Genomic DNA, 27,820 nt, shown 5'->3' with positions numbered 1-27,820 from the left:
TTAAAACATTCACTATGTGAAATTTATAATTTTAATACCACCTATAGAACAAAACACTAGCAGTGCTTTAAAGTGATCTGGGCGCCAGAATCACTCTGGTTTAATAAAGCCCAAAGTGATTAAAAATCTGAATTAACTTTCCTACCAGCATGTGGCAGAATCAAAAAAACTGCTGAATTTTCGGCTGCAATCCAGGGTACTTTTTTTACTCAAGCTGGCCACACTCCTTCCAGGCTAAACATCTGTAACTATGACTTTCAATCTGGTTGCTGTAATCACACTTCTTTCTTTCTTTCCTTAGACTGAAGGAAAAACCAAAAAATGTTCCAGAAAAATACACTGGCATTTAAAATTTACACTAAAAATGTCTTTTCCTTATTGACTTTTCACAAATTCCCAACATTATTAAAGCAATCAAACTACACAGCATTTGGTGTCCTAGGCCTCTGTCCTTTTCTGATGATGAAAATTGGAAATTAATTGGAGTTAAGAAATATTTTTATTGTGTAAAGTATAAATACAAGTAATTTTTTAAAAACTTTATTTTAACACCTAATACAATTCGAATTTAAGGATTACTTGCACAAAAAAATAAACACATTTGGTATAAAAATGTATCACTTTAACACCCTTTCCCCTCCCACCCCCACCCCCTCCCTCATGAACTGCACTCTATCTGGATGCAGAAACATATAAAGACTAATGGCACAAATTTGTTTTTATCTACAGGAGTTTCTGTTTATGTACCCAGGTACTCTAGAGGACACCAGCCCACTTTATCACATGAACCACTTCCTTCAGCCCGCTGAATTAGTTTCACAAAGAAACAAAGCTTATTATAAAGGCATTTTAAAAACCATTATCTTAAATTCTTTTTAGAAGGACTGACTTTTTTTTTTTGCAACCATTTATATACAATGTTACATAACAGCTCTGGAGTACAGTACATGCAGCAGAATATACCTGTTGAATATAAAATACTTTTCTTAAAATCTTCATTGCTGGAATTCTCTGAAGTCTAAATTATAGAATGCCCATTACTTTGAGAAAATGGTTGAGGAGTACAAATGTCTGCATATGTTGGCCACTGAAATAATCCAAGGCTAACTGGAATAATATTCATAGCACACCAGGAGTGCATAAATAATTTACTTACATTATTAAAATACAACCCATAAAATTCAAGTTCAAGATCTTACAGGATTGTCTATATAAATCCTTTAAGTGGTTGCCTGGAAATGTGTTGTTTCTTCTTTCTCTTTTCTTCTGTTTAGAGTCCAATATAAAATGTTTACTTGCAGTTTTTTTCTTCCTCAAACAAAACGACCACCTTTATTTGTGCCTGCTGCCTCTTCTCTTCATTGCAGCAGTGCACTGTGGACAGTACCACTTCCCTTTTGGTGCTTCCGTCAGTCCAACACATCCATAATGGAACCATTCTATGGGACACTGGAAAGCAAAATCGCAAACAAAATAGTTTTTAGTACTTCCAAAGAATGGAAAGTACATTAAAATAAGCCCAGGAGACTAAGTACTCTATTTAGTAAGAATTAGATATGAAATGAGAATTTTTTTGATCTAGGAGATGATTTAGAGCTCATTTAGTCCAACTTTTGATAAGCTTCACAGATCAGGAAAGGGAGACAGAAAAATTATGTGTCAATGACAACTCAGAAATTCTTACGATCCATTTCTACAATTCCAAATAACTTTAATTTTAAAGAAAAAAAGATGTGAGATCAGTCTTTCAGCAGAAGATACATATACTTTAAAGATGCTATTTAATATTCAGCCTATTTGCCCCTGCATAGAGTGGACTAAGTGAGTTCTAACTGAAGACATAAAAGGGTTTCCTTTCTGGGTGTCCCTATTCCCAGAGATGTGCAGGAAATGCATTCCTTCTGAAACATATTAAACAGTTCTACCCTCTTCCATGGAAGGACTTGGCACTCAGAAGAGCACACCAGGAAATGAGCAGAATCAGAGAGAGGATGCTGCTGCTATTGACAGAAATCTCATTCATCATTCTCACTATCCACCCCAGCAGGGAGCTGACAGCAACGTTCCTGAAATGGCCAGATGACACTGTTTTGCGATACCACAAACAGCGCACAAGTGATTCTGGCCAGGGTGGTGGAAGGAGGGTCTGTCCCCATCTACGTGAACATGCTGCTGAGACCGTCAGGTCAGGGGAATCACAACTGTTATCGCACCAAGCCAACCTCCATCCATCTGCAGACTGCTTTCTTTATAAAAGTGAAACTCCTGTTAATCTTAGGATTCTGGAATTACTGATTAGCAGTTCTACAGAACTCAGGGTCCCCTTACCCATCTGGACCAGGGACTAAAAGAGGGATTAAAATGAGGCTGAGCTGTATGAAAACAGGGAGCGAGTCAAAATTACTAGACAAAAATATTCTCACCATTTAATTAAAAAATATATCTAACTATAACTAAGCTTCCAAAATAAGTAAATGAAAAGTCCTTCCTTTCAGCACTTGTCTGTTTTTCATATCAGAGGAGACTCAGATCAGCTGACACCTACAGAGGACAGCAGAACACACTACACGAACGGGAAGCAAACAATCTCCACCAGGAGACCCTCCCTTCTCCCACCCTGTCTCGGCATCAAGCTTCCTAGATGCACACACTGTTTCCAAGTTCCATTTCCACAACGTGATAAATGAACTGATTCTGGTAAACACAGTACTCCTCAGCAAAGGAGGAGGGTGCCTGTCATTCCCCTGCAACCTAACACTTTTCAGAAATGTAATCTGCACCTAACACTACAAAATGAGCTTTAAAACTCAACACAGGGAACACACTACAGGACACTACCCTGTTCTGGATAGGAGTACTCTAGCATTATAATTAACCAACTGCAAACCTCTTTTCTTTGACCAAAGGCACAGTAAACAAGAAAAACACTCATGTAATAGCAACCTGTGATTTTTTTCATTCCCCCCCACCACCAAAAAAAATTTAATACTTACATCTTGGTTATCACATCCCACCATCTCACCGTAAGAGACCTAGTTAAAAGAAAATTAAAGAGTTTATTATGACCTTGTAACAAGCATCTAAATCCAAATTAATTGCCTATGATTTTGTTAGAAAATAGAGGGAACTATATCAAACACACAATTACATCCAGAATCAGGGTATACAGTTCTTTTCTAAAAGATGTTTTTGTGTTGGAAGGGGTGGCAGGCAACAGCTCTTTGAATGTCAGAAAGAACTTACTACGTAAAACACCTGGACATAGTCACCTCTGTAGATGGTTCTTATTGTAAAAATGTAAGTTCTTTTCCGGGTTATGCACCTACAGAAGGTTTTTACTTCGTCTGGGGTCCTACCAGCACATTTGCATTTATGCAGTCCACAGTCCACTTGACTGAAATTTGTAGACCTGTTCTCTACTAACTGTCCTTCTCATTTTCCTTTCTGCTGTTCATCCCCAGCATTTTTAGCACCACTTCCTAAATCTTGAATTCATGTTAGTTCTCCATGGACTGCATAATTTTCAGACAGGGTTCAGCAGATGGCACACTTTCTGACTCGCAGCACGAGTGAGAATATCTTTACCCGTCCTACGCATGGGAACAACTTCTCTGCATACCAAGTTTTGGGTGCTCTCAATTTTTCCCTAAAAGTCCTAGACATACTCTATCACCTTTTAGCTTTCTACTGGTACAAAAGACAAACCAGGAGTCATTTTGATTTTGTTCTTTTGTAGGTAACGTACTTTTATTGCTAGGGTATTTACAAGATACTCTTTCCTTAATTATAGATACTAACAAAAAGGTTTGTCAGGTAATAGTGGAAGAGCTAGAAAACTTAATTTTTTTTTTTTTTTTTTTTAGTGGCTGGTGCTGTGGTGTAGTAGTTTTAGCCTCTCTAGTCGTTACAGCCATTTGGAGAGTGAATCAGTGGATGAAAGACCATTTTTTTTTAGCTACATCATAAAACATAATAAATTGTCATTAGATTTAAAGTTTAAATGTGAATAAACTGAGCCTATCAAGAACTAGACAAAACTATACAAACAAAAGAAAATGAAAAAAATGTATCAGAGGACAAGGTAACAGGAGAGGAAGGCTTTCTAAACATCTCATTAATGGGTGACTTCTAAAGAAAAAGAATGATAGCCATAATTAAATAAAACTGAAATATTAAAATTAAAAAAACAAAACAAAAGCAAAATATTAATAAATTATCTAATAAAAACAATAGAAAAATAAGTCAACACCATTAGCAATCAACTCATTAAAAATGTCAACAGAAGTATAATCTTAATACTTCGGCTGGCGCCGCGGCTCAATAGGCTAACCCTCTGCCTTGCGGCGCCGGCACACCGGGTTCTAGTCCCGGTCGGGGCGCCGGATTCTGTCCCGGTTGCCCCTCTTCCAGGCCAGCCCTCTGCTATGGCCCGGGAGTGCAGTGGAGGATGGCCCAAGTGCTTGGGCCCTGCACCCCATGGGAGACCAGAATAAGCACCTGGCTCCTGCCTTCAGATCAGCACGGTGTGCCGGCTGCAGCGGCCATTGGAGAGTGAAACAACGACAAAAAGGAAGACCTTTCTCTCTGTCTCTCTCACTGTCCACTCTGCCTGTCAAAAATTTTTAAAAAATAAATAAATAAAAAATACTAACATAAATTATGTGACATAAATGTATGAGACAAATAAGTTTTTAACAGAATATCTAAATAGTGTTGCAAAGAGTTTAGAAAATAGGCATGCTGATTAGTTTCCAGTAATAAATTACTAGAATATATTTTGTCTGTATTAGATATTTATAACTCAATTTTATTTCTAATGGATTATCCTTGAATTCAATTGTATAAAATGAATTACATTTAAAAATAAAAATGTCTATCATAATGTTATTTACAAATTCAAAAACAAATCAAAATCACTAAAATGATCTATAGCTAGATATTGCTTCAATAAATTACAGTACATGATATAAGCGATAATCATGAGATTTCAAAAATGACCTTAAAGAAAAATTTTGTTTGATTACCTGATTTAGTTAAAAAAGCCAGGTACTAAAAAAGTCATTGTGGTTCCTACTGTTAAACTCACTATACGACATGTGTGTATATGTACATATGTGTTATAGAAGCAATGTTTGTGTCCCCCCAAAATTCATTTGAAGCCCTAAATCCCAATATGTATTTGCAGACAATACCTGTGAAGAGGTGGTGAAGGTCATAAGGTGGGGTTCTAATCTGATAGGGAAGGTGCCGTATCAAAAGACATTAGAGCTCACTCCCTCTTTCTGCAATGAGTCCACAGTGGAAGGCCACTGTCTGCAGACTAGGACGGGAGTCCTCACCAGGAACCAAATGAGCTGGCACCTTTGACCTTGGACTTTCCAGTCACCAGCTAATACATATAACTGGTGTCTGGTAGTGGTACACCGAAATATTTAATTTCAGGTTATATCTAAGGACTATCCTCTTATTTTTAGCAAACTTCTGACTTTTATAAGGGGGATAAAAATATATCAATTAAAGCAAGGGTAACTTTTAACTAGAGTAAAAAGAGTGCTTAAAAAATGAAACACTTCCAGGGCTGGTGCTGTGGCACAGTGGGTAAAGCCATCTGCTATGCCAGCGCCCCATACTGGCCCCAGTTTGTGTCCTGGCAGCTTCACTTCTGACCCAGCTCCCTGCTAATGGCCTGAGAAAAGCATGGAAGATGGCCCAAGTGTTTGGGCCCCTGTCACCCATTTGAGAGACTTAGATGAAGCTTCTGGATCCTGGCTCAGTCTTGCCCAGCTCTGGCCATTACAACCATCTGGGGAGTGAACCAGCAGATGAAAGTTTGACCTCTCTCTCTCCCCCTCTCTGTTACTCCATCAAATAAGGAAATAAATCTTAAAAAATAAAAAAAGAGACACATCTTTCTAATTCATTTAGATTATGCTTCCATAGACACGGATCAGACTCTTACCTGATTACAAATGCAGTATCGAGGTTCATTTGGGTCATAAGTCCAATCAACCTGACTGTTTGAATCAGACTCTGGCACTACCGTTGTTTGTTGAGAGATTTCTTGTACAACAGTTGATGACGAAGAACACGATGACAAGGAAGAAGAGGAGGAAGACGAGGAGGACTGCTGGCTTGAAGACTTGTTGTTGTTCCTGAAAAAGTATTACCAGTCTTATTTGCCCATCATCATTATCATCATCATCATCATCATCATCATCAATTACCTGAGAATAACTCCTAAATAAGTGGTATCAAAAGAAATGGCATCAATGTACGAATGTATGTCTAACATTAAGCTAAAGTCATCTGATTTAAAAGCACACTTACTTAGAGCAACAAAAAATAACACTTTTGTAAACTATATTTATTTATTTATTTTTGACAGGCAGAGTGCACAGTGAGAGAGAGAGAGAGAGAGAAAGGTCTTCCTTTTCTTTTGGTTCACCCCCCACAATGGCTGCTGCAGTCGGTGCGCTGCGGCCGGCACACAGCGCTGATCCGAAGCCAGGAGCCTGGTGCCTCTCCTGGTCTCCCATGCGGGTGCAGGGTCCAAGGACTTGGGTCATCCTCCACTGCAGAGAGCTGGACTGGAAGAGGAGCAACCGGGACAGAATCCGGCGCCCCAACCAGGAATAGAACTCGGGGTGCTGGCGCTGCAGGTGGAAAATTAGCCTAGTGAGCCAGGGCACCGGCCACTTTTTTTTTTTTTTTTTTTTTTTTTTGACAGGCAGAGTTAGACAGTGAGAGAGAGAGACAGAGAGAAAGGCTTTCCTTTTCCATTGGTTCACCCACCAAATGGCCTCTGCGCCAATCTGAAGCCAGGAGCCAGGTGCTTCCTCCTGGTCTCCCATGTGGATGCAGGGCCCAAGCACATGGGCCATCCTCCACTGCCTTCCCAGGCCAAAGCAGAGAGCTGGACTAGAAGAGGAGCAACCGGGACAGAATATGGCACCCCAACTGGGTCTAGAACTCGGGGTGCTGGCGCCGCAGGCAGAGGATTAGCCAAGCGAGCTGTGGCACCGGCCCCAAAAAATAACTTTTATAATGGTTTAGTTTTACTCAGAATTTTTTGGTTTTTTTTTTGGGAAAAAAAAGTACTCCAAAAAATCCTTTTAAAAAGAAATCAAAGATTTTAAAATAATTAAAATCAAAGTTACCACTTACTGTTGACTTATATTATAGGCAGTACTTTTAAGAATTAATATTAGTTATGGCTACCTTACAGATATTCTCTGTATTTTTAAGCAGACTGAATATGATTCATCAAAACATAAAGAATACAAATACACAAAAGTAGTAAATGAAAACTATGACTATCAAGCAACATGTGAATACTTACTGTGGATAGGACAGGGAACCAAGAGTGTTAAATTCCAAAACTGTTTGGCATCAAAATAAACACATCTTTTAATACCATTTTTCCATGAAGTCTGTGAAGTACCCTCATATGAGGAAGCCCAGCAGGGATGCCAAGTGGCCTGAGCACCCAGCAAAGGTACAGCAGGTGCAGTCACGTGCACACTTACTTGCTCTTCCGACCACTGCGCGAGTCGGCGGCTGATGAGCTGGCATTCTGTGTTAATGTTGTCATGAGTGCTGACGACGATGAATAGCCAGCTGTCTCCCTGGGCATTGAAAATTCTTTTCCCAGCTGAAAGTCATTATTCTTAAAAGCTTCATAACTGGCCTTTAAACTTGACGTTCTTCGTCCCTCTTTCATCTTCAATAGACATGCATTGATAGCATTAATATTATGTAAATGCATGGACTTTCAAGCTTTATAAGGTTCACTATCATTTTGGTTAATTCAGTATTTATTTTGCTTAAATTATTTTTTTTCGGTATTGGAATTTAAGCTATTTTATGGCAAGATTAAAATTAGTTTTTACACAGGTAGTAATTACCACATGGGTAACTTCTTAATTTGGAATTGAGATAAACTGTTCTGAGTAAACAGGACAACCTGTACCACTGCTAAAGAGAAAGCCTTGAACTGACAGAAAGAGCAAAGAATGACCCCCGCACGTACTGTGACTACAGTCAAGACATGGGCAACAGGAGTGATTACCAGATGAAGGGTCTGCATGATACATCTGTTCTGTACCATTCATTATCAACCAGGGGACTCCTACCTACTAGTCATTAAATAAAATGTCAGGTATCAATACAACGTTAAAATGAAATTATACAATGTCAGAAAACTACTGCTCATATCTAGTTCTTTCTACAAGGATCTGCCAATGATTGAAACAAACATAACATTTTATCTCTAAAACCTTTTATTTCTTACCTGAGCTGTAGCTTGCACTGCTTGTGCAGCTGCCATAGTAATTGCCCCCGCACCAGTTCCTGAGGATAATGAGCCGATGTTATAGGATGCCAGAGGCTGGGAGGAATTCACATTGAAAGCATTGTTGGAAGAGGCTGTGGAATTATTATTTCGACAACCTATGTAGAAATATAGAAAAAATGGTTGCAGACCATAACACATTAGTGAGTTTAAAATACATTATTTCCTAGCATAGATACAGTCATTAAACTTAAATTTTTGATGTACTATGAATTGAGTCAAATGAATAATGTATTATATTTTTCCTTCTTCTTTTTCCCAGGTAGACAATACACAGGTAAACAAACTGTGGTTTTTGAAGCCTAAACGTTTTCATTTCCCTTCAGTCTAACACACAAAAAAGCTCAATTAATCAAATAATCATCATTAAGGAAATAAACTTACCTAATGTGTTCTCCTTAGAGGCATCTGATGTAAGGGTGGATAGAAGAGCTTCAGATTTAAACTTCTTTTCAGGAATATGATCTGCTGTTGTATGGTGAGATGTTGGATTATATTTCCTTTCTGAACAAAAAATAAAAAATTCACATGTATAAATTTTAGAGAACTATGGACAAGGCATAATATTTCCAACCAGTTACAAACCAGTGAAGTTATAACCTGAGTTCTTCATGAAATTCAGACCATCACGTTTTCTCAGAAGAGAGGACAAGCAGAACTCTGTGTCACACGTAAGCACAGACATCTCAGACACTTTAAACACTTGCAGCAAAGGACTGAAGACAATCAATCCATGATGCCCCATGGCTTCACATAAAACACGAGGGGAATTCTGTTTTCAAAACATTATCTACTTTTGGAATAGTCTTCAATACCCTTTTTTCTATCAAACTGATTTGTCAAAAAAAAAAAGTATCATTACAGTCAGTCAACTGTCTAATCAGCCACCTGACAATTCCTTTAATCACTAACTCAGAGAGCACTTGAGATGTATTATATACCACACCTTCGGCTAAGCACCGAGAAGTCCAGGATGAAAAAGACACAAACTCCCACAAAATAGTTTACGGTCTGGCTCTGCTGTATCACTCCCTAGAGAGACTCAGACAGCTGGAGGCAGGCAGGGAGTATATGCTGCTGTTACTACCATACATTCTCCCTGCTATGAATTTCAGCATAAACAGTCGACCTGTTGCCAAACCAAACATGCTTTTCCCAAATGAAAAAGATACATCTGCCTGCAATTGAAAAGAAAAAAAATTCTTTCACAAAAATAAAAGGGAAAGGTATTTATTTCTCATTGAGTTATGCAGAGCTAATAACAGAGAATATCCAGGTGGTATAATGATTTTTTAATGGCACTTAAAACTTAACCGCACTCAACCAAACTTACTTTCCACTGGGGTATGTGAATGAGCGTGGTGATTGTTCACTGGCTGTGAAGGAGTATCTAATTCCAAAGATCCTAGAAAAAGAGGCACAGAGATACGCCAACATTAAATGTCACCACAGAAATCAACAAACTACAGGAAGTACACTCCCTGAGGCAGAAGACTGGCAAGCTCTGATGTCCATGCCCAGACCGAGTTAGTTAGACATGTCAGAGGGTCAGCTTTGCCAGTTCTACTCAGAGCTCTCCTCTCTAAACAATGAGAAATACATTTCTCCATATTCACCTTAAGCACAATATAGCTCATGGCATGCTAATATCTAATGTCGAATTAGGGAATTCAACAAAGTGAGTGCAAGAGAAATGGATGAATGGACATTATAAGCCCAGAACTGGCAAGATCTAAAAGACTCAGCCTACTTTAATTGTGTTGAAGAACTTTTAATGGGAGATCCTAAGTTCTAGGTGATAAGGTCATTGCTATATGGAAAAAAAAAAAAAACCTTGATCATTAAAATGACATATGATAGTAAAGACTTCCTAAAATAATTTAGGGATTTTGCTTGCAAAAAGTGAGAAATAGAATCTCTAACACCAGGCTTAAAATACTTGCAAAGACATTTTCTGGGTTTATTATTGATCCCTTGAGATGAAATTATGGCAGGGCACAGGGTGGAATGGTTTTTGTAACTTGGTCCAATTTAGTTTCATGTGTCTGTGTCCTTAGGATGCTTTATTAACCTTCCTGCAGTACTGAATAGGCATGAATCATCATATTCACAGCTATCATCAGTATTAAAAAAAAAATGAAAGCAGCTACAGAACACTTCATTTTGTCCCCAAATACTTATTAACCTCAGACAGGATTCCTCCAAGATAAAAGCACCACAAATAAATCAGATAATTATCTAAAGTGTTGGATCTACTTTTGCATTAAAAAATGTAACTAGCAAGAGGGATTTGTAACTGGCTTCTCTAGCTGACTAGTGAGTATATGAAGAGACACGTAGCCTAGCACTATAAAAAAACAAGATACATAATCTTGCTATTGAAAATCATCAAGGAAAAAAACCTTATAAATGCTTTAATATAAATTCTAGAAGAAATTATTCATAATATTTATTTGGTTCAATTAGTACTTAATGGGTTCCTACCCTAGGCCTAGCATCATACTGTCTGCTTTTATGTACATTATCTATTTAGGTTGGAAGAAATGCTAAATCTGTTAAAGAAACAGAGCTCATACCTCCAAATTTGGCAAGTCTCCTGGTTTCCTGAGTTAAACCCAAGAAGTGACAGGGGAAAGTTTTTGCAGGAGATCAAGTTGAGCTTGCATAGAAATATTAAAATGGCTTCTTGTGAATAAGGGAATGTTTAGGGAAGACTTCTTTAAGAAAAAGAGGAAGTGTTGTAGAACTAAATCAAATCTTAGTACACCCAATTAAGGAAAAGCCTTAAGGCAGTTCTTAAGAAAAACTAACAACCTTCCTCAAAGCTTCAATGCATAAATAGGCAGAGGAAAGTCAATGCATTTAATAAGAGATGATTAATTTGTTTCTCAATGGTTACATTTTTTTTTAAATCTTTGTTATTACCACTTATCTTATTAGTATATGTGAACATTTAAGGATGAAATGAATTCTTTTCATAAAAAGTGAGCAGATGATATCCTGTATTATCTCTCAGTATCCATGACCCAAACCGTTGCCACTGCGAGGGGTCGAAGCTATCTGACCCAGACAACACCAACCACCGAAGGGCAGGATCTGAAAAGCCTCTGTGGGACAAGCGCTTTCGCAGTGATTTGTACATGTACTGTCCAATATTGATGGAAAACTGTAAATTTTACTTACGCCTCTCTAATATTTCTGTAATTCCAGCATTATCAGCTTCCAGCTCCATTTTAAACTTAGCCAGTTCCTGATCCAGCTTTCTCAAGTGTCGATCTACCTGTTTCAAAGAAGATCAAAGATAACCACCAAAATTTGGGACACTGTTAAAGTGTCAGCTTAATGAGGAAACCTAAATCTTTGTTTCTTTTAGTAAATCGGCTTAGTATTCTTGAGTGCGAGTCAATTATTCTATGCCTCAGAGATTTTTTTATCATAAAATAAGGGTGGTAGGCTAAATGATCTCTCTTCTCCATTCATAAATGATAAATTTTTAGAAACCCAAATTTCAATTTGTTAGAAAATGTTCTATACTTTCTTTTAAGAAGAGTAGGGATATGAAAAGTAAAGCAATGCTGAGATTGGGAATTTGAGGGTGGGAGGAGGGGCCAGGGGGTTGCTAGCTGTTTCCAAATACGCCCTATGACTACATTCAGCCTAATCTCCTACTTATAAGGCCATCCATGCTGCCACAGAGTAACAACTGCGATTTAGGATGATGGGAGATCCTTCATCAACAAAGAGTTTACTATACTCTACACATACATTTCTCTAAGGCAGGAAAGTGGACCGTTATGCTTATAAATATTTATGTAAAGGACTGAAACAAAAGGCATTTTTAGCCAGAAAATGCAATCCCCAAAGAACCTAGTCAAAATGATTTTTTTACTTGCAATCTTTCTGCCCTAGTTAAGGTGGCAAAATTTTATCTCCTCATTAACTTAGATATCTTTTGACTAATTTCAGAAATTTTATGACACCTCAAACTAGCAAAAATGTCTTAATGTACTTTTTTACTTAATATTAAATATTTTCAATATTTTTCTAAACTTACTACTTTGAAGTGAAATAAAAAATCTGAAAAATATTCATGTACAATTTTGACTTCTCTTTTTAAAGTCTAGTGTACAACTGGGTTATTGTTAAGTAGGAATAGTTTCCTTACAAACATCAGAATAATACAGCAGTAAGAGCACAAATTTAAGTAAGACTTCCAATGAAATGATGCATATCTAACATGAGTGAGAAAGGAACAAAAGCAGTAAAAGACAAGGTCCACATGTTAGATGTCTAAATAGAGGCCAGGAAATGTGTTTGGTGCAATAGACGTCCATCATTTTCACCCTCACTTGAATCTTTTGAGATAGGTTGCTACTGTCTCCGTTGTATAAGTTAACATGCCCAAAGTCTTACAGTTAAAAGACTACAGAAATATGAGCTACCATTGATCTATTTCTAATAAGTTAGGCTTTGCCATTTATACCTATCACTCACTGCTCGCTAAACCACTGCATGGGGGAACCAACTACTTTTTAACTCAGGATAATATTAATTCAAGTTGAAAAACTAGGAATATTGTCCTATTATTTGCATTTTATCTTCTAACAGCAGCCACAGGAGTGCTGGTTTGTAATCTGTCAAAAATTTTAAGCCTAGTCTTCCCTCCATCTTCACACATGTTACTTTTCAGAACTTCACAGAAGTTGTAAATTAAATATTAAAAACCTCATAGGGTCATGTACTATGGATACTTGCTCCTATTCAAAGAACCTGCAGGCAACTGAGCATCCTTTATTGGAAGCTTCCTTCTGATGATAAAGTGTGAACACAGACCTTGGTTATTCAAGAATAACTCCTTCATTGTCAAAATTTAATCTCAAGGGAAATCAGAAAAAAAGGCTCAAAAGTTTCAAGACCACTTAATGCAATGAAACCACTCCATCACATGCCTTACCTACATTATATTACTAATAATAAATATTGTACTCCTATCATGTGTTTGCAGGTGGCTTAACTGGAAGAAAAACAAAAATGTGAGAGAATCCCTGCCTTCACAGGAATTAGAATTTAGCTGACAATTCAAGACCTATATAAACTTTTCAATATTTATTAAAGTTTTTATGGAATATTTTTCACATTTTAAATGTTTAAAATAGATATAGGCTTAATGCAACAAATAGGCAACAGTTCAAAACACATGGGAAATAGCATGTAAAGGAAAAATATACCGTAATACTATGATAGACACAAAGGAGATAGAATAAGCTAGGTGGTAAAGAATGGATTGTATTCAAATAGTTGGAAAGAAAGAGCAACAATAATCAATTTTAAAAAGTACAGTGATAGCAAGTCAAACAGCATATTCAGGAAAAAAAAATAGTGTGGCCTCTAGGATACACTAGTATCACACAGAGAGGAGGGAAGTAGAGGCAGTAGAGTGAGATGACCTTTTTCCCCACACCATACACATTGTCCTAACTCACTCTACCCCTGCATGTAAAAATTGCATCATTTTATTAAATATATTACTCATGAAGTTTATTACAAAAGAAAGTGTGGGAAATAATGATGACATGTTTAATCCAGGTGGCTCAGAAAATGCAATAGAACTCTATGAATTAGTAACTCTGAAAACAAATTCATAAACAAAACAGAAAAGCCTTAACGAATCTATGGTAGTGAGCTTTGTAAGATAAGCTTCCAATCACTCTCACTTCCTGATATGTAGAAAAGATTATGCATAAATTAATACTATAAACAATTATCCAACATTAAGGATATCTTCCTTAGATTTACCTTAGCTGCTGTACTAAATCACTAAATCAAATTAGAGGTCAGAAAGTAAGTTGACTGATAGATTTAACTTAAGCTATTAAGTACCAACATACTCAAACAGTATTAAACAGCCATAATAAGAGCTGAATTTCACTGAAACCTATTCTGCGCATTCCCTCTACCTGCATGAGCATGGGCAGGTAAAGCACCTATTCTAGCTGATCACCATATTGGGTCTTGGGCACACCTGACCCTATAAAACTGATCTATAGTAGTAAAAGGAGTCCTGATCCATTTGAAAGAGATTTTTACGTTAGCCACAGTTTTCTATCACAGGGCAAAGAGTCTAATTACTGATTTGTCCCTCATTTAATTTCAAAAAGTGCTATTCACAAAAAATTCCTTGTCCTATTAATACCAAATCATGGGGCCGGTGCTGTGGCGTAGCAGGTAAAGCCTCCACCTGAAGTGCCGACATTCCATATGGACGCCGGTTTGAGTCCTGGATGCTCCACTTCCCATCCGGCTCTCTGCTATGGCCTGGGAAAGCATTAGAAGATAGCCCAAGTCCTTGGGCCCCTGCACCCATGTGGGAGACCCAAAAGATGCTCCTGGCTCCTGGCTTCGGATCTGAGCAGCTCCAGCCATCGCAGCCAATTGGGGAGTGAACCAGTGGATAGAAGACCTCTCTCTCTCTCTCTGCCTCTCCTTCTCTCTGTAACTCCAATTTTCAAATAAATACCTAAATCTTTAAAAAAAAAATACCAAATCATATTCTATAACCACAAATCATAACTGCTTTAGGTATAAACCACAACTGACCACTTTAGAGACAAACTTATTTAACATATTCATACACTATAAAGTTATTTCAGTCACATTTAGCCCCTCTGCACAAAACAAATAACAAAAAAGCTCCTCTTCCTTTAACATTTTTGCATAGAGCTGTGTAACACTTTATTCTTTCTTTTTTACTCAGGTTCCCAATATTCAAATTTTAAAATGCACCCAATAGACCCAAATAAAACTAAACATAGTTCTTAAAAAGTTTCTATGTGATCTACTATTTCCAGTGCAAATTCTTCCAATGTCCAGCTTGCCCTTTCAGAATTACAATCAATCTATTAGTTGTAAGTTGAAATCCATGACAATAAGAGATAAATTTCCATCAATGAAAAAAAATTTGGTTCCAGTGAATAAAGAGGGCATATTCGGAGAGAAAAAGGAACCAAGATGACAAAGTATTTTTATGATGATAAGTCACAGAAATGATTCTTTACATCTCTAAAATTACATTTAAACTAGATGAAAATTTGACCTGTCCTTATGATGTTTCAAATATTTGAGGGTTTAGCACATAACCTACATCTAATCACTTTTGTAAAAGGCAATAAGGACAGGAGACAAATTCAAAGGTCAAACCCACATTATATACAAATATATACTAATTAGAGTATTAGCTAAAGAATTCCCAATTTATGGTAAAATATGGGTGAGATATAATCATCTCAGGAAGAGGTCAGCACATTAAAAAAACAGCAAGTTCAAGGGCACTGAGCACTGCAGGAGGCTGCTAAAATCATTTAAGCATTAACTAAAAGCTCAAATTTTATCAGAGTGTATATAATTCAACTGTATTAGGTACTGCAACCTGACAGTCCTTATGACAGTGACATCTGGATGAGGGAATACACATTAGTGTTCAAACACTGAGTATCAGGAATCGAGAAGGAAATTATTTTAACATGACAGTTTTTTGTTGTTCTTAGTCAAATTTCACTAAAACAACTATTGAAATAAACTGTGAGTTCATTAACTGGACCCCTCAACCCACAAATTTCCCAATTAGTTAATGTTAACCAGTATGGTTTCTTTCCTGGATAAATGAAGTAATCAGGACAATGTTGATTATAGGAATAAATCAAATTTAAAAGTGAATAAAATTTTAAATAAAAAATGCAATGACATACCATGTTACAAAGCACATTGAGGGATGAACTCAAACTCAATTACATGCAGTTTGAGCATCCCTTATCTGAAATGTGTAGGACCAAAAATGCTTCAGCTCTAAAATTTTTTCAGATTTTGGAATATTTGCATAGACATAGACTTTGGGATGGGATCTAAGTCTAAACATGAAATTCATCTTATTCATATAGCCTGAAGGTCATTTTACACAGTATTTTTAGTACACGTGTGTTTAGACTACAACCTACCACATGAAGCCAGGTGAAGATTTTTCCACTTGTGAAAATCATGTCAGTCTCCCAAATGTTTCAGATTTTGGGGCATTCTGGATTTCAGATTAGAGATGCCCAGCTGGTAAGGTATATGCAAATATTTTAAAATCCAAAAAACTCCTAAGTCAGAAACACTTCTGATCCCACGTACTTTAGATAACAGATATATACTCTGTATTTATAGACTTTTACTTTGATATTTACACGTTGATATTTCAGGGAAAATAACAATGTGATAGGGCAACTCCATTTAGCTAATAAAGCAAGATTTCTCAACCTCAAAAAATAAAGTGTTCAAATACCACAATATACTAGCTATGGCAGTTTGCACTGCACAGCATTCCAAAGAAGGCATTTTTTTAACCAGTTTAATAATTATTTATTGGTGGTAAGTGATGCATGTTTTCTTTTTCATTTATGTTTGTAGTGCCAACTTGGTAAGATTTCCTGTTACATAAATTTTACTCAAAAATTTAATTCTCAGTATAGGTGGTATGCAGGTGTTACAAAAAATATAAAGGTAGGAAGCAAATGAGTAAGGCTTGGAAAACACTATCTTACATCACCACAAAAGTCTTTTTCCTTCCACTCATCATTTGATCAGTCCACTGTGTTAGACTCAGAAGGCATCAAATGATCAATAACCTTAACGACCTCAGGGGCCTGGCTGAAAGATCTCATATTTTTGATTTTATAAAAATAATAAGACTTTAACAGGAATGAGTTGAGTATCCAATATTGTCAATATTATTTTCATATTAATGTTCATTTTGCTGTTCAAAAATCTGTTATTTAAAGGGAGCTCTTTAAAAGCAAAGGAATTAAAATTAGAAGAAAAAATACATATTAACATAAAGCAAAAGACTTCTCAGTTAAGATACCCAAAACACACACGTCACTATCAGCTTTAGTATTTTAAAAATATCCTTTGGCGAATGCACACTCGAAAATCCTGTCTTAAAAGAACTGTCAAAATGAGCTTACATATCAGAGAAGGAAATCAATCCAAACTGAAGAAACTAAGAAAATCATGCAAGCAATTTAAAAAGAGGGATACTAAAAAGATTTGTGCAGAGTTGAGGATCATTAAGATATCTGGTCTCCTTCAAAGATGCTAGAGAGGAAACTAAACTCACCTGAATTGTATTACTTTCATCTCCTTGAAGTCAAATATAGAAAAGAGGTAGCTATTGGTACTGTCATTTATCCTTGTTTGTCCATCAAACTGAACAAAGCTCAGCACATTCCATTTCTGAAAAATCACTTCCCAACTAACATATATCTGACATCAACAATGACACCATGAAACTCTCTGTCCTCACATTCAGGACTTGGGAGTCGTGTTAGTAGTGCTTTGCTTTTTCCATTAACATATTCAAGTGATATTGTTCAATAAATATTTATCGAGAAATAACTGGTAGCTTCTGGAAAACACTGAAATAAAAAGATACAGTTCTTGACATTCATAGCAAGGAAGACAAATACACAGAGAAGGCAAATAAATCATAATATGATTCAAAGGCTGGTATGATTATGCTAAGGAGAAGAGTAGGGCATAAACTGCTAATCACATACATGGTTACCTCCTCTCTTTCTTAGTGACAGAACCCCATATATCTGGGGTGGCAATATGCCATTAAATAACATTTCTTAGCCTCCCTTGCAACCATGAGGAGTCATTAAGAAATAAACACAAGTCAGTGGGTAAGATTTATAGGACTCCTTAAAGGAGTCAACTACACTGAAAAATGCACCCTTTTCAACAATCTTGTAGTGCAGTTCTGTCTGCCTAGAATAGTTGGAGTTACAGATTAGAAACAGCTTCAAACATTAATGATGGTGAAGTTGCTATCCAAACCCAGGTATGGAAAGTAATCCTTTGTTTAAACCACTCATACATAATTTTTCAGTTCTAAGGTGTCAAACCTCTTCTCCTAAATATAAATGATACAAATATCCAGATTAAGAGAATTTTAATAAAGAAGCAGGTTTATGAAGGACAGAGACATGCTTAACAAGCCAACAGGAAAAGGAGAGTCAACTGGTCAGGGAGAGACGTACGCACACAGCAGCTGGTAAGGTGAGGGAGACAAGAAAAGAGATGTAGTTAGCAGTTAGAGTCCCGCAGGAACCAGATCAAAAAGGACCTGGAATGACATGATAAAATGAATCAAGAACTTGAGGACAAAACACTGAAGAATTCAAACAAGGAGACAGCATGCTTAACTATGTATTTTAGAACGAGGGTGATAAATCAACAGCAACAGCGCTTACAAAAGCTACTACAGCCATTCAGGTGAGACGAAAGGTACCTATGGGAGTAGATCCTAGAAAATGACATGATGGAATTTTCTAGAGTGAATGGCAATGCCCTTTATCTTGACTGGGGTATGGGTTACTACTAGGGAATAAACATCTGTCAATATGTAAACTGTATACTCAATGTGTACATTTAATTGTTTCTAACCATATATCATATTTCATTTTATTTTAAAAAGGACTTGAAATACAGTAGGCAGAAGCAACGGGGAGGAAGGGACAATTAGAGGCCCTTAGGAAGACAGGATTAATTAAATCTGCCGAAGTCAGGGACAAGGAGTAGGCTAAGATGATGTTCAGTATCCAAGTTTGAATGACTAATGTTAAGGTGCCTGGGGTGGGGCCAAGGTGGGTGTTCGGGGTGCTAAGAAAAGGAAAAACAGAGGCTAAGAGTTTTAAGTTGTTATACACTGATTTCTGTAGCCTGGGAATTCTCAGGTAAGATGAAAAGTTTGGGCTTAAGGAATAGTTACCATACACTGTTAAGTCTCAGAGAGCATACACAAAAGTCACAGAAGAATGTCTGTCAACTTGGCAGGTGTGTGGGGGTGTGAGATAAAATTGGCATTTGACAGAACAATTCTTCATTGCGTGGCAACAGATCTTCCCTGCTTTCTGGATTTGGGGTAGAAAAGGGAATAGAATTAGCTTTACTTGAGAACCACTTGAGGACTAAAAAAACAATGTAAGGCACACACAGAACCCTGAGGAACACCACCATTAGAAGCCAGGTTCATGAAGGAGAGTGAGAAAGGCTACAAAAGTGAGAGCAATGCAGGGACAGCAGTCAGACCACAATCATGAGAAGGAATGTGAATGAAAAGCTAATAGTAAATGCCATGACGTTTCCCAACAGAGTTGGCTAAAAAGGGCTGAGGAGTGCCTGGTGGACTTAGCAATGAAAAAGTTACCAACCTGAGAGTAGACGGCTGATAAATAAATTACAGACTGCTCTGGACTTAGGAATAAATCGAAACGGAAGGAGTATCAAAGAGGCTGAAAGATAAACTAATGACAGGCAACACTAACTACTGTGGAGTCAGAAAATCACAACAGGATTTGTGTGTTGTCTGGATTCTTTACAGAGATGAGGGAGACCTAAGTATGTTTAAATGCCATGGTATGCAAGTAGTGGAAAGAAAAGAGGTGGAAGATATACAGGAAGGTTTAAGTGAGGCAGCCAAATCACAGAGGGCCTGGGAAGGGATGAGAACAAGAATGAAAAACGAAGACTAAAAGGGAGGATCAACATCATATCCTTTCAGGTAAGAGGTGAGAGGCTAAGCCTATAGAAACACATGAGTTTTTACAAAATTGATAAGCAGGAGGTATTTCATGAAGTCCCCACCAGATGGACAGGATTTTTAAATGGTAAGTGTGGCATAGGGAGGAATAAGAAGAGAATAGCCACAGGGAGGAGTAAGAAGAGAAACTGACCAAATTCAGATACAAGAACTAACAAATAGCAGCCAATGTAAAGGGCCCAACTGATAATGACAACAACGAATTTGTAATGGAACCAACTACACAGCTGCATAATTTTCTCCAGTTGTGCAACTACCTGTGACTGGAGTTCTTACAGCAAGTAAAGATACTCAAAAAAAAAAAAAAAGTGCAACACACTGGTAAGAAAAGAACTCAAGGGGCTGGCGCTATGGCACAGTGGGTTGAGGCCCTGGCCTGAAGGCCGGCATCCCATATGGGCGACGGTTCTAGTCCCTTCTGCTCCTCTTCCGATCCAGCTCTCTGCTATGGCCTGGGAAAGCAGTAGAAGATGGCCCAAGTCCTTGGGCCCCTGCACCTGTGTGGGAGACCCAGAAGCTCCTGGCTCCTAGCTTCAGATCAGCACAGCTCTGGCCGTTGCAGCCATCTGGGGAGTGAACCAGCGGATGGAAGACCTCTCTCCCTGTCTCCCTGTCTCTACCTTTCTCTGTAACTCTGTCTTTCAAATAAATAAAACAAATTTTTTTTGAAAAAAAAAAAAAAAAAGGAAAGAACTCAGGAGCTCAACCAGAATCTGACAAAGTAGAAGAAAATGAAAATGTAGTTAGAGAAAATGTTTCAGAGGTACAGCAATTCCACATGATGGTCAGGTTCAGTCCTTAGCAAATGAAGTAATTTACAAAAGTCAAAAAAGTAGAGATGAGGAAGTAAGATAATTTCAACAACTGTGAATCGGGTGACAATTTCTCAATAAATGAAGGTCCTGGCCTACAAGCCATTATGTTATACTGACAGTAAAAAGTAGAGAATAATAAAGATGATTAAGTATCAAAGAAGAGGGATCTGTATATTAAGGTTACAATGCCCCCTGAAATAATGAAGCATTTAAAAAGGAAGGAAGGGAAAGGAAAAAGAAAAATAAGAAAAAGCAAGAGAGCAGAGGACAGACAGAAGAGAGAGAGAAAAAAAAAAAAAGTGATCCTGGAGATACTAACGGAAGTGACAGAAAAAAGCTTCAACTTGGCAGGCGTGAAAGGGAAGCAGTGGCTTCAGGAAAGCAAAGATTCCAGTTGGAAATGTGAGATGGACTGAGCCTCCAAAAGGAGTGAATACCTACTATCTGCCAACCCAAGAGCATTACATTTATATATAAAAATATATAAAATACACATATGCAAATCCTCCTGTGAGGCATGAATTAATAGCATGGTTTTACAGATAAGTAAACTGAGGTATGGATTAAATATTTTTTTCCAAGTTATGCTGTCAGCAAACTCATGTCTGTCCAGAATCACTGTGGACACTCCCTTTTTTATTGCATCATGCTTTGCTCAATTTCTTACATCATCTTTTATAGTTTCACTTTCTAGCCTCAGTACTCTATCCTCCTCAAATAATTTATTTTCACTTAACTGAGGAAAACACATTCCCCTAAATACAACACCTAATCCAGGCTCCTGACTCTCTGAATAAAATTCCGTTCAAAACTTATCTCATACCCTTAAAAATATTAACAAATAACTCTACATGAATTAATTTTTACGAGATACCCTCAGTACTCAAAAGAATCTTTTCTTGTTACATCTTTATACATGAGTTTTCCACTTGACTCTGTGGGTATGTCTGCGTAACTAGTTTACAGACTCCATTAGGACAAGGACTCTTCCTGGTATTTACTTTCCATTCCTCCACTATATAAAAGTAAAACTCCATTATATTAGGCACAGAGTGGATGGAGAGTGGGGTTCATAAATATCAGATTCACACACACACATAATTTTTCAAAGTTTGTATGTATGTTATAAATATTTTTGTAATTATATGAAGTATCTGTAGTAAAGGTATAAAAAGTAGTAAAATAAAATATTAACACATAGAACCAAAGCACTATATGAAGAAGTGTCTAAAAGATAAATAAACACAGTCTTTAACTATAGGGAAGAATGTTACTAAACAAATTAGCCTTGAAATCACATGCAAATGACTATAAACATAATTCAAGATAAACAATGAAGATTTTTGTGGGTTTTTTTGCCACAATAAGTCAAGTTATAGGCTATTCTTCCTTTCTTTAGACAATCTCTTACATGAAATTTTTCAGAATAATCATATAAGCAAAAGACCCTACATTGTTATAGTAATATATTTTCATTAAACAAAAGCATTGCTTAAGACTTCACAAGATAAATGCTTTCTAGTTAATTGTACGCATTTATAATGCATACCACACAAGGTAAATGTCTTTCACCTGTGTCTTGCTCATCAATGACAAATTATATACATACACGTATTTAGTCATAAAACTGTACCAGAAAAGAACACAAAAATAAGATGAAATTCAAACATTAAAACTAACCAGAAGTGAGCACTGTTTATTGCTTTAAGTTAAAATGAGTATCTTTTTAAGTACGTATTTTAAGAGATGCTTCATATGAAAAAAACAGAAAAGAAAACCATAATTACATCAATTTGAGAAATACTACAGATTATATGTCTTTTTTGTGATTTCTATTGCTAAGAAGTACTACTGCTTATGAAATCTAGTGTTTTCCAAACATTTTTGCCAGCTGACCTTTTTGTTGGGTACTATCTGCAAGCATCACTTGGGTAAATATTCATATTCACTCAAATGATTCTCTTCCTTATTTAAAGCTAAGAACGTTTGTCAACACAGTCTTCAAATGTGTATTTTATCACAAAAACATCTAAAATGATATATCAGTCAAGTAAAGCACAACCTGAAGAAGATAAGGATTAATAAACATCAATTCTTAAAAAAAAAACAAACTCATATCAGATACACTCTTGTGGCAATGCAGACTTGGCTAAAATGTAAGGTTGTCAGTCTATTAACAATGTGTACTACCTATGACTAATTCACAAAGAAATTCAAAAAAACATTATTAACCTTCAAAGCAATACTTAAGTTTTAGTCTGCTCTTCCAATTACATTTAAGCCAATACAATTTAAAATATAATCCATAATATAAGTACTGATAGCATTGTATGCATAAGTAATTAATAATTAATTATATATGAAGTAATAATTTTACTTACCAAGTCATATATCTGGTTTGCCAACTGTACCTTCTCATCTGCATCTTCCAAAGCCTTATAGTAGTCCTGAATAAAAAATTTCAAACAATTAATCATTTTAAGATATATATATATGTAGGACATAAAACTGCATCTTCATTATTATACCTTGTTATCATTATCAGTCATCCTACCTTAGCAATAAAAACCCAATTACAGATGGGGTGGGGTGGGTAAGATTAGAAATTATGGAAAATGGCCAAGAATTAAAGTAAGATGTTCAGAATTCTTAGAAATACTACTCCATTTCTATCCTCTGTACTAGCAAAAGCTATGTGAGTTAATGAATAGTATTTAGAAGAAAAAAAGTTATTTATCGTATTTATAAAGAACAGTCACACTTCATTTTAAAAACTTTCTGGAAAAAGTATAATTATTGAATGGATCCTGATCTGCATGCCACTATTTTCCAATTGTCCTGTAACTACCATTTTAAATTCAGTATAACTTTTTACAGCTCAACCTATACTTTTAGATTTCTCAACATAAAGCAAAATTTCCTTTAAAAAAAAAAAAAAAGGAAAACTAGACCTCTTTCCATGGGGTACCAGGCTTTCCAGGGTATTTATAAATTCCACTACACCAAAAACATGGTAGGTTAAAGGAACAATCACTGACTTTGGGATATATAGATGTGATGTCTATACTCACACACACCTGGGCCTCCAGGTAGCTTCCAAGACAGGACCATTTCTGTTATAGATTCTGAGGGTTTTTTTTTGTTTGTTTGTGTTTTTCTCCTAACAGAAATAATCTTTCCTCCATGTGGTAAAATTAATAACACAACTATTCAATGTGTAGTTTCCAAATTTCTTTCTTAGTTGATCCTTGAACAATTTTATGAAAGTTGAGTGTAGGGAGGTATTTATTACTCAGCAATTACAAGACCTGTCCAATGTCATACAGCTAAATGGCGAGTCATGACCAAACCCAACTCTTTAAGTTGTTCTTCTGATCCCTAAATAAACTGTGTCGTACCTTTAAAGCAAACCTCTAAGTGAGAGCTGATGCCCATTGAATCTGGCAGAGAACTATAAGTACTATCAACTAATAAAAATCCAAAGAATTCTGCCTATCTAAATCCAATTACAAATTCAGTGCTTTAAACCCAAAGCCTTCTTTAGGATCCTTCCAACTATTAAGATTCTGCTCATCTGTGAGTCTATCAACTTTCAAGGTCTGCTGATTTCCACAGCAGGGTATAGCCAAAATTGGGATATAGTATTATATATCAAAAGACAGGGCAACTGTAATTATGTGTAACTAGGATAAAACAAGCAAAAAAGAACTTTTTAAGTGATTCTCTAACTAATAGTATAGAGAATGCTAACTAATAGAGAACTATTCTCTAATAGTCATTGATTATTGAAATCATTTTGTAAATTAACAAAATGTTACTTTATTGATTAAAAATCCCTATACCTGAAACTCTAAAGTACATAAATAATTTATTTAAATTCTAAAGAGCCACTGATAACTAACTATTCCTCATTCTGATATCAGGAAAACTCTTCAGTTTTGAGGTACCTTTTTCAGAGGGTCCTGGTATTTGTTAATGAATAATTTGAAGTGTTACACATACCTTTTTGATGGATGCCATTTGTTCTTCTCTCCACTCCGGCTTATTTTTCTTTGCATTCATAAAGAATTCACTGACTCTTTGTTCTAGTTGATCCATTGCATCTACAACATAATAAAAACATTCCCTATTTAGAAAACCACCATCATACATCAAATAGGCATGCTTTGTTTAGAGGAAAGAAAACAAATCTGACAATAAACACTGTTCCACTTGACCAATAACTTGAGTATGTTATGCTTCAGTTACATAAATACATAATGCTCACTTAACTTAATCTTTAAAAGTTACACATTTCCCTACTACTTATTTATGTTGTTTTTTAATTTTTTCCAATAATTAAACTAGGATTAACAAAGTGGATCAGAGCTAAACCACAGTTTTTGAAGAGTACAGCCTCAGGGGGTTGGGACACAGTCAATGGCTAGCGGTATTTAATCAACTGAATGTGCCCAACCACAGTTACTCACAGAGACCACCACTAAAATATCCTCACATGGCTTTTCATAAGAAAATCAGTAAAAAGTTTTTAACAACTGGCTCAATGGCACTAAGCATTCCATCATTTCATATCAAAGCTGAAAGCAGTAAGTACAACCATTTAGCACTTCATACACGATATTATTTATTCTAAGTAAGTTTTTCCTGAAGTATATGCCTAGAATAATGAATAGTTTTTCCCAAAAAGAGGAAAAATAAAAAGATTTCCATTGCTAATTAGGTTGAGGAAAATCTCTGTACTATACTCATCTTTTGGAGATTGCCAGTGCATAATCAGCTTTTTAAAGATTGAGAAGTCCCATGGTTAATTTATAAAAAAGTATTTTCCTTTGGGGTGCTGTGACATAGTAGAGTAAGCCTCTCCCTGCAGCACTGGCATCCCATATGGGCACCGGTTCCTGTTCTGGCTGCTCCTCTTCTGGTCCAGTTCCCTGCTAATGATCTGCGTGGGAGACCTGGAAGAAGTTCCCAGCTCCTGGCTTCAGATCTGCTCAGCTCCGGCCGTTGAGGCCATTTGGCGAGTGAACAAATGGACGGAAGACTTCTTTGTGTTTCTCCCTCTCTGTCTGTAACTCTTTTAAATAAATAAATAAATAAAATTTTTAAAAAAGTATTTTCCTTTAAGCATTCCCTAACTTACGTGACATATGGTCATTTTTGTTAATTCATAATACCTATTAACTTTAAAGAATTCTACTTATTGTTAAAAAAATGCTAGTTTAAAAAAACTTGTAGTTTGTACAAGCTAAGTTCAAATTAAGAGAATTTAAAATGTGTAACTGCAATGAAAATGTTTATAACAGAGCCACCCTTTCTTTAACACCTACTTTGTATCAGATATCATACATTCTAACTTATCTGTATTATTTTTAATTCTCATTGGATTCTCTTATTACAGTCAATGGAAACTTCTCAAAAGTGGTAATGCAGTCGATCGAGGTCAATGAGTCTACTGATAAAGCTATAAAATAAACGCAGATCTGCCCGACATCGAAGTCCACACTCCGTCCTACACAGAACTCTACTCAGCGTGTCACTGGCCTTTCACTACACTGCAGTTCAAACGCATGTTGTCAGCCAGCTGCAGAATCGTGCTTCTCACTTCCTGCCACGCTACAATCTAACCAACAGAAAAAAAGGTGGCTTTTGTGCCACATTCCCACTTGTTACGTGCTACATAAAACTGTGCAGAAGCTGAGAAAAGCAGAATCATGAACCTTTGGGTAGAGAATCCTAGGTGGTCACCAAGTAGACACACGGAGTGGATTGCGAAAGAAAGGTTCTTCAGCCACCTCGGGTAGTCTCTGGGCCACCTACTTAAGAGTCCTTGTCTGAGAAAAAGTCACCAGACTCGCAAGCCGTCACTGGAGGACAGGGAAGCCCGCTGCCAATTATTACCACTGACCAGCCTGGCAGCAACATCTTATCTCCCGCTCATTCTGCCTGGAAAAGAGGATCGAGCCCACAACTCCAAGCTTATCCTATAACGTGTGATGACACTCCAGGTTTGCCGGGATCTCTGAGGATCTACTCCTAAGCCGGGCTCTTGGACGTTTCGGAATGAACTCGAACAGAAGTACAAACAGATGCTGAAATCCAAGTTCGATCCATAAAGGCGCTGGTCAAAATCTCAGCATTTACGGGATCATCGCTAACCCACACCCGGTATTACCCTCATGAGGATATAAAACATTTTTTTTTTTTTGCACAGTCCCATTTCGAGGAAGCAATACATATACTCTAATGCCTTCTTATTTCGTCACAGGAAAAAAAATAATAATAAATGGAGCGTGGGAAGAAAAAAAAAAAAAACCAGGCGCGATTTGGCCCTGCCAGCTCTTCTCCACAACTTAGGTGCCCGCGGAGCGCCGCGCAGGAGCGGCGGCAAGCAAGCCCGGCTCGGAACGCGCGCGGCGGACGCGGGCAAACGTGCCGACTTACTCTGCACCTGCAGATCCATCTCGCGCATCTCCGTGAAGCGGTCCCGCAGGTCCATTGGAAGCTGCTCAATCACTGTCAAACAAGAGTCCGTCAGAAGGGCGGGGCCCACAGCGAGCGTACGCGCCTGCGTCACTGCGTGCGTGCGTGCGTGCGTCGGGGGGGGTCGAGGGAGCGGGCAGCCCACAACGAGGCTGCCAGTTACCGTGAGAGAGAAACATCCCCCGCCTCCCCCTCCCTCCCGCCATCCCGCCTGCCCGTCCACTCGCGCTCTCGCCCGACCGCAGGTCCCACGGGCGGCCCCCGCCGGCGCCGCGCACTCACTTTCCAGATAGTCCTCTAGGTACAACATCGCGGCCCTTAGAGCTGGGGGAGCGAAGGGGTCCAGGGGTTTATTTGTGTCACTCGCTGTCGCCGGAGTTTTGTCCCTTCCAATATGGCGCCTCCGCTAGCAGCACCCGCTCGACTCCGGCGAAAAAAAAAAAAAAACAAAAAAAAAAAAACCACTTTGGGCGCCTGACGGCGCTTGCCTCATTGCCGCCCGGCGCTGTCATTGGCTGGCTGCCGCAGTGACGTAGG

General features: G+C 37.4%; 1 protein-coding gene across 1 annotated transcript; it reads right to left on the bottom strand.

Moving 5' to 3' along the window:
• Positions 1 to 1,133: 1,133 nt before the first annotated feature.
• On the bottom strand, positions 1,134 to 27,793 carry ING3 (inhibitor of growth family member 3). Its single transcript, XM_002712106.6, has 12 exons — positions 27,566 to 27,793; positions 27,245 to 27,316; positions 24,806 to 24,906; positions 23,185 to 23,250; positions 11,534 to 11,630; positions 9,684 to 9,755; positions 8,735 to 8,854; positions 8,291 to 8,448; positions 7,527 to 7,720; positions 5,960 to 6,152; positions 2,994 to 3,032; positions 1,134 to 1,449 (listed from the first exon to the last, which is right to left on the bottom strand). Exons 1-12 carry the CDS (start codon positions 27,591 to 27,593, stop codon positions 1,333 to 1,335), a joined length of 1,257 nt encoding a protein of 418 aa, XP_002712152.1. The 5' UTR covers positions 27,594 to 27,793; the 3' UTR covers positions 1,134 to 1,332.
• Positions 27,794 to 27,820: the final 27 nt, after the last annotated feature.

This window comes from Oryctolagus cuniculus, chromosome 3, assembly GCF_051225735.1.
Source record: "Oryctolagus cuniculus isolate XC-2025 breed Fujian yellow rabbit chromosome 3, ASM5122573v1, whole genome shotgun sequence".
In the NCBI taxonomy this organism is placed as follows: Eukaryota; Metazoa; Chordata; class Mammalia; order Lagomorpha; family Leporidae; genus Oryctolagus; species Oryctolagus cuniculus.
Note: the sequence above shows the minus strand (reverse complement) of the source record. Positions and strands in the feature narration are given on the sequence as shown.